Here is an 8,330-nt window from a genome sequence, read left to right on the forward strand (position 1 = left end):
TACGCAATGCAGCTACATTTTCTTACTTGCTTTTTGTACATGGTCAGATTCTTAGCTAATGCAAGGCAAAATTACCTGACCATTGCAATAATCATTCCCAACAATGTGGTTGCCTTACTTATTGTCCTAGGCTTTTAATACGCAAGCTGGCCACTGGCCTAGTCTTACTATAGAAGCCTGAACTATAAAAATCCCAACAATAAAGTTGCTTGGATCTGCTTGGAGTTAGACTCTATTCATGCTGGTCCTGTAGAGTTGACTGGGGCACAGTCTTGCCAATTATCTGGCTTGTGTTTAATATGGTTGCTCCAAGGAAGTGTCTTTGGGATGCTGTCCCTTGCCACTTGTCTTCTGGGAAGTGACGTGATTGGGTTCAAGTGGTAGTAAATAGCTCTCTGTGGGGGACTGATGATTCCACCTGCCTTGAAGGAGGCCATCCCTGGACTGAGCAGTACTAGACAATTTTCATCTCTTCCCTTCCCAGAAGTGGTAAGTCTGCAACTTTAAAGGACCTGTCATGCTGCCTGCCCTATGAAAGAGTCTTCCTCCCAAACATACAGACATTTCCAACCTTCATGGCCTTTCAGAAAGTTATGAAAACAGGCTCTTCCCCAGGGATTGAGGTCAGTTTTTTTTTACTTTTAGAGCTCTGGCAAAGAAGTATGGTGTAGTTGTTTTGTGTTTTTAATGAGAGGTCCTTCACCCAGGTCTGTTGACCTTTTATTGTTAAGATTTTGTATTAGCAATTAGGATTTTTTCTATTGAATCAGAAAATGGTTATATCTCACTGCTGAAATACAATCTTTTGGAGTATCCTGGATTTTTATGATCTTTGCTCAAAGTAAGGTGGATGTAATTTGACATATATGTAAAGTCACGTTTTCCTGAAAGGATCTGTTATGGAACACAGCTGGCATTGTCATAAAATGCTTACATTTGGTGCAAGAGAGCAATGAATATGAAAATTAATATAGACTTTACTTCTAATATAAGTGAAAAATAAAAGGACCTACTACAACAAAATACGGGTTTCTTGGTGGTCTCTGAGCTTTGTGGTTGACGGTGTTATCTACTTTGGTAGTGAAACATCTGCAAGAAAACCGCTAAGCTCAGAGAGCGCCAAGGACCCCACAATTCAATCTTGAGCTACAAATATTCTCTTCTATTGGTACAACAAAATGTTTCAGTATATTTCAATTTCTTCAAAACAAGTTTCAGCCAGGCTGCTATCTATCAAGGAGACCTTTCTTTCTCTCTTGGGCAAAACATTTCTACCATTTGTTCTGAAGTGTTCCAAAACCTTGGATTCTAAGATACCCAGCACTCTTGGTGAAAATAAAGGAGTCATCATGTCTGCAGTGCTGTTTCTGCTCCCTGGAAACTAACAGGAGGGAAAACTTCCAAAGCTGATGTAGATTCCAGACTAGTTTGTGGGCATGTTGGGGAGTTGAGAGAATTTAGAATCCATCAGAATCATTGTTCCTCTGGCATGACTCCCTCCCTAAACTCTTCCATGTCTCCTTTTCTCTCTGCTTGATTCTTGGCATGGGCAGCCTCAAAAGAGGGTTTCTGACATCAGATTTCCCCATTTGAGGACAGAAGATCTGTAACCCTGGAGGAAAAAAATAGGAACAATCCCATAGTCTCTTGGAAATAAATCATCTCATGAACCGCAAGACTGCAGTCAGCATTTCTCATTTTTTTCCAATGGACCCACATCATACTGTCTCTATTAAATGTTAATAAATGTATTTATTGTTGATTGACCTAAATAGTTAGATCTTTTTGTCTGCATGTTGGATGTGTAGGATATTTCAGTGGAAAATACTGAGTATGTAGTTCCACTTCGAAATATCATATGCTGTAGTTGAACTCAGTTTGTGATGAATCTATTTATTAGATGGAGATGTATATGCAATTTTATGATTCATGTCTTGGTCATACAGCATTACAATTTACTAATTACTTTATGAGCAAGACATGATCTGCTGCCTTTGCTTCTCCCATTTGGGAGAATGATTAGAGAAATCTGAATCAGCTGCCTACCTTATTATCTGAATCTGGAATCCTACTTTATTCCTCTCCAACAACTGGGGATCTGTACAAGATTACAAGATTTGTAAGCCCCACAGAGTCAGAAAGTATGCAAGTTTAATACATTATTAATCAGCAGATTGATATTTTCTTTCCCACTTTCTACTTTTTTTTCCATGTGAATTTGATATGAGGAATTGGTAACATAATTCTCTAGAGTTTGCTGTAGCTTTCCTTTTTTTTCTGTTTAATAGATTCAATATTATCTTAGGTACTAAAGAGTTCCACTATTATTTTCTTAAGAGTCCATCCATTTAATATGGATATAATAAAAGCAAATTCTCTGTTGCCTTGCTTTGTTATTGTTATTAAGAAAACATCATTTGTGAACATTTGCCTCATTAGCATTTGTGAATTGAACACTCATGGACTGTATATTAATAGATATTTTTTTAAAAAATTGGGATAATTGCTTTAAACTCTTTGTCCAGATGAGATACGTTGTCTTCAAAATGTATTGAGATCCTTGATGTCTACAGATATCAAGATTTATTTATTGAGAGCATTTCCTGTTTATCTATTAGAGAGAAGGGTTGGTTTCCAGTTTATTTTTGAAATAGAAGGTAGAAATATTCTTATGGCCTGTCAAATCTCTAAGCAGACAATTTTATGTAGAAATGTGGTAGTGTTTGGTCAGTTGCTTAGGGATCTGTCTAAACAACATCTTGGTTGTGTTAAGTTCAGTTTTGTGGTTTTCCAGTTTAGGGCGAACTAGATCATATTCAGTAATATGTTTTAATAGTTAGAAAAAAATTATTGAATGTATAATGCCTTTAGCATTTAAAAAGTTTTAAAATTTGCACAATTAATTGGGATAGCTTCATATTTATTTATTTTGATTAGTTATCGAATCACAGAGTTGTTTGATAAATTGGTATGAAGTTTTTGGCTTTAAATACTGTAGGGTTGATTTGTTATTACTGGTGTTTTTAATTCATTTCTGTTGTTCCTGTTAGAATTTAAATTTAATTGTGCATAGTACAATAAGGCAACCTCTGTCTAGGCAGTATAGTGGATCTGATAAAGAATGAAAGTTTTGAGTTAGGGATGCATAAATACTTTCAGGTCCGACAGCGCCAGAAAACACTGTGTATCTATTCCATTTTTTCCCTCCTTTGCACGTTTTTTGTGTTAAGACAAAAATGTATGAAAATATGGGGAAAACAAAGAAGCATTATATTTGAATCTCCCTTCTTGTTTGAGGCAAGGAAGGAACACAATAAAACTTTGGTCTGAGGTAAGTGACTTTAGCCTAATTGTATATTGATATGTTCATCAACATTATTTTGGATTTTCTTCATAACTACTCACTCCATATATTCAGTCAATCAGTGTGCACTCTGAGGATTTTTTTTAGTGTTTCATATTAAAAAGCAAGCCCATTCTAGATCTAGCTGCTTGCTTAACTGAATAGCACTGTTATAGTACTATGCACACATGAAAGGGGCTATGTTCTATGTTTTAACACAAGCTACTCTTTGGTTTTTCACTGGCATTTTGTTTAATGTATATTATATTAAACAGTGCAGGTCAAAGCAATGCTTCCATTGCAAAAGCAGTATTTCCATCTCATTCTTTCTCTCTCATTGTCTCACACCCCCCACCATTCCTTGTAGAAATTTAATGGTTGAATTGTCTGATTCTATATCTAGGTCCAAGCATAAGCGGTGTGTTGTGGGTGGTCAGTTACCCAGGACTCAGAAATCTAGATTGCCTCAGCCCCAGGCTCAGACATATTATATGATGAACAAGAAATGAGGCTAGATTGTATGTCATTCTTAAGGCTGTTTATGAAAATTTATTACACTATATCTATACCTCATTTGTCCAAAACTGGTGAGATTTCCTGGAGCCAAACAAAACAGCAGTGTTATAGCAGAAGAACACATATTCTGTACAGTGAGTTTTTGGCCCAGGGGCTTCTATTTAACAAACTTGCTCTCTTAAGAGCTACCATTCCTTGTTTGTAAGCAATAAGAAGAGAAAACATGAAGAGAGAAAAAAATCAACCCAATTGTGAGGGACATTAGCTCCAAGAACAGAAGATCTGGCGCTAACAAAAAATAAATAAATATGGATATATTTCAAAGGAGAAAATCTCCCATTTTGTCTGAGATACACATTTAAGATATTGTGTAGAGTATTAATGGGTAAGATTGCTTTTTGGAGTAAATGACCTCACATAAAAAAAGTTGTATCTGCAAGTTTCTTGGAATGCTTGGGCCAGGCTAAAATGTTACGTAAAGAGTGAACAGAGAATTCCCATCTCAAGATGGCCCAAAATCTGTTGTTTTGAAAAGGTGTGAGAAAAGAACTTATTATTTAAACCTGGTGCTGATGTGGGGATGTAGGATGGAGATTTATGTTCTGCAGCAAAAAGACCTTTTGTATAAACATGAGTAATTTCTTGTCTATGTAAAAAACCTGAGTTTGTAAAACTTGTGTTCATTTTGTTTGTATTTATCCTCATACTTACCAAAACTTGTTTAAACTTTTATTGGCATTAGAACAGGGGTCTCCAGCCTGTTGGCCACCAGGCCACAGGAATGGCTGCTTGGTGGGTGCAGCCTATTTGCGCATGCGCGTGAGCGCTAGCGTTGCCGCCATGCGTGCACCTGTTTGCTCATGTGCATTTCCCTGCTCCTCCCTTTCCCTCCAGGCCACCAACCTGGAAAGGTTGGCGGCTCTGCATTAGAAGATAAAAATGTAGGCAAAGTTGCATTACCATTTGTATATGTATTTTACCCAGTCCTCTGGCTGTTTATATTTAATAATTCAAAATAGATATTGCAATTATGGGGGAGCACCATAGATTCTTAGGGTATTAAATTATGTTGCTACAGAATGGTACAGAAGTCCTTTCCCTTGCACTATATTTTAACACAGGGATGACAATCTTGTAGTTCTCCAGATGTCGTTTTTGTTGTTGCTATTTCTGTTGTTGTTGAACTTCATCTTTCATCATTCTTCTTCCTTGGCCATGATGACTAAGGGTAATGGTGTTTCACAGTTTCTAGAGGGCTTTCAAAAACAACAACATGCACATACAGTACTTTTTTTGAAATAATTAGGATCCTTTTGTCCAAATTCAGTCACTATCAATATTTGTTTCTCTGAGGTAGCAGCTGTCCTACTGATCTTATTTAGCTTCACACTTTTTCAGAACACTTGACCTGATGAGATCTTAGCCCATTATTTATTAGATAATCATGATTTGATATATGCTGTTACTTATAAATAAAATAAGTGACTTTTAGGGAATGGCATTTTTCTTTTTAAGAATTTGGCATAGGAAAATAAAAAAAAATGTAAAAAAACATTGTTGTACTTTTTGTACATATTTTCTCACAGTTGGGGAATTGTTCTTGTAGAATTGCCCAATCAAGACCAAATTTCATGAAGAGGCAATCTGACATTATAGCATTTATGTGATTCAGCAGGGTTAGCAGACAAAATTCTATATTTTATCCCAATTCATTATTGTATTATAAAGTTATTTCTCTTTTTTCTTACTTATAGATACAGATGCCTAAGCAAGAATTTAAAAAAATGGTAAAATAGATAACATTTACAGATAATAGGTTTTATAAGATTAGTTCACTAGATCAGCTCAATGGGTTTTATAATTTTTATATCTATAAAAATTTATTTTTTTGCACTGGTCACTTACCATAATAAAGAGTTTGAGGTGTGTGTGTGTGTGTGTGTGTGTGTATCATATTAAGCCGCTCTGAACTTTCCCTTGAATTCCTTATTTTCCTTTCAGAAATTGGTCCTGTAACCATTACCACAGATCCTAAGAAATTTCAATATGAACTCAGAGAACTATATGTTCAGGTGAGTGGATTATTTCTTTAACATCAGTTTCACAGAAGGAGTGAAATATCAGACTGTCCTCTATCAGCCTGCATTGGGGGGGGGGGTAATTGTATAAGCTTCACTGTATTAGATGAAAAGCTCCTGGCTATATTAAACTTCAGGAAAGTTTAATTCCTGTGTTCCTAGCTTAATACATGCAGGAGTTTTCTGTGTCAAGGCATTTTAAAAGGTGATTTACTATCTATATCTACATTCTAAAGTAATGCAGTTAATTTGTAACTGTAAAGCAGAATGCTGTAACATTCTCCATTTTGTTATTTTTATTATTTTATTTATTATTTTTCCCTGGCATAGCATAGGAAGTTACCTAATTATCTAGTTAATTCATATATTGTGGCTGGTTGGAAAGTTCCATGTGTCTCAATTTTGGGGGTGGATTCTAGAACAAAACCTCAATTGAGTTAGAGAGATCTGCAGAATGAAGATAAAGACAATCTCACTCAACTTGATCTTTCCAGATGCTGACTGCAGATGAGGGGGGTTAAAGTGCAACATGTCTAGAATATGATGAGTTGAGAGGAGTTGGTTTAAATCTCATGTCATACACTCCAAAAAGAATAGTCTCTTCAGAGTTGTAACCATTACTGAAACTATGAGTTCTCAATGCTCAAAGCATCCTGTTAGCAGTTGGAATAAATAGAATTGTGCAAGGCATTATTGGATGGGGAAAAGGAGAGCAAAGGACTCTTCCTTCCCTCCTCTATCCACAGTATAAATCAATTAATGGGTGGGTTATTTGTATGCTGGAAGGGGAAGCTGGATTTAATCAAATTTCCTCCCTACAAAGTAATGGGTAGGAAACAAGACTTAGGTAACTATTAGTCTCTACATGGCTTTCATTAACTTGATGAGAGGCAAAAGGAAAAATGTTTATTTCCCTCCACCAGCTGATTTCTGAAGTAGCCTTCCCTAACCTTTAGAATTCTAGTGGGTTTTGTAACCCCTGAAACACTAGAGCACCAGGTTAGGAAAGGTCATTTTAAACTAGGGGTCTCCAAACTTGGCAACTTTAAAACTTGTGGACTTCAACTCCCAGAATTCTTCAGTCAGCCATGCTGGCTGGGGGATTCTGGGAATTAAAGTCCACAAGTCTTAATGTTGCCAAGTTTGGAGACCCCTATTATAAACCATGCTTTATTGCTTTCTGCCACCAAGCTCTTTGATTGTTTTAATGTGAGTTGCTACAATGAAGGATTCAGACATGGGGCTGCATCCAAGGTTCCATAGAAATGGAAATGATTTTACTTCTTCTTTCTTCCGAATCTTCTGGATCAGGGATGTCAAATTGCTGGCCCGCGGGCTGGATGTGTCACGCGGAAGCCATGCCCCTCCCATTGCCGGCAATGGCAAAACCGTCCTGATACGTTGCACGACATCACGTGATGTTGCGAGTTTGATATGTCTGTTCTGGATTGTCCCAACTGATCCATCACTTAAAATATCATAATTTTTAAAATGCAAGATTAAACATAAGGAATTGTTTGCTAAAATAGTTGTTTGCCTGGCTCTGGAAGGACATCTTCTTACGTGCCCAAAATACATACACACTGAGGTATGGGAAGGGGAACAAAAGAAAAACGTGACTTAATAAAATAAAAAGGCATCATTATAACTTTACAGCAATGAGACATATTTATGCCGCAGGGAAGGAAAAAATGTATGTTTTTCATTAGTTAGGAGGGTAAAGAATTAGTGTCATACTTTAATATCAAATGAATAATGTACTGAAGTAGTGGAACATTTTTTTTTCCAAAGGAGGTTTTCAAATAATGTTCACTGTAGGAGTTTTGGTGATCAAATACAACAGCTTAATTGAGTAGGGTTATTTCAGGATACGTCCTATATGTTCCTGGCAATAATAAAAATAAAAGAGATAGAAACAATATAATTATGCTGTGGTAGAAAGTTGCTAAACACAAGGAAGCTAGTTTAAAGTATATTCACAATGGGCATATTAATAATTCTATCCTTCTCCAGTCTGGCAGCTTTGGGTTGTAAGAGTCATTTGAAAGCACTGAATATGTTGACTGAATGGGTATTAACACAGTTGCAAATGAAAAACCAAGCCCAGAGAACTCCTGTACCTCAACACTCCAAATCTTAGTTAAATCTACTTTATACAATCATAATCTGACCCCTTTCTTTCTCATCATCAAAATTCAAGATCAATTTTGAGGAAGTCAGGCAGAAAATCTGCTTTGAAGCTATTATTATACTGAGGCATGCTATACTGAATAAGTCAAAAATAGAATATAGTATTCATTTTTGTGTATTCTGACATCCTAATATAAAATTTCTGCATTTTGGAACACTAAATAAAAAAGGGAAAAATTAAATAAAATCAATCATGGTAAATT

General features: G+C 36.1%; 1 protein-coding gene across 1 annotated transcript in view; it reads left to right on the top strand.

Annotated features, from left to right (window-relative positions):
• Positions 1–8,330, top strand: part of HMCN1 (hemicentin 1) — a 231,135-nt gene that overhangs the window by 27,604 nt on the left and 195,201 nt on the right. The window contains exon 2 of the mRNA XM_015813311.1: positions 5,861–5,931. Coding sequence (XP_015668797.1) covers positions 5,861–5,931 — 71 coding nt within the window. The remainder of the gene's footprint in view (positions 1–5,860; positions 5,932–8,330) is intronic.

The sequence above is a fragment of the Protobothrops mucrosquamatus genome, unplaced genomic scaffold (assembly GCF_001527695.2).
Source record: "Protobothrops mucrosquamatus isolate PMUCROS unplaced genomic scaffold, P.Mucros_1.0 scaffold151, whole genome shotgun sequence".
Lineage (NCBI taxonomy): Eukaryota > Metazoa > Chordata > Lepidosauria > Squamata > Viperidae > Protobothrops > Protobothrops mucrosquamatus.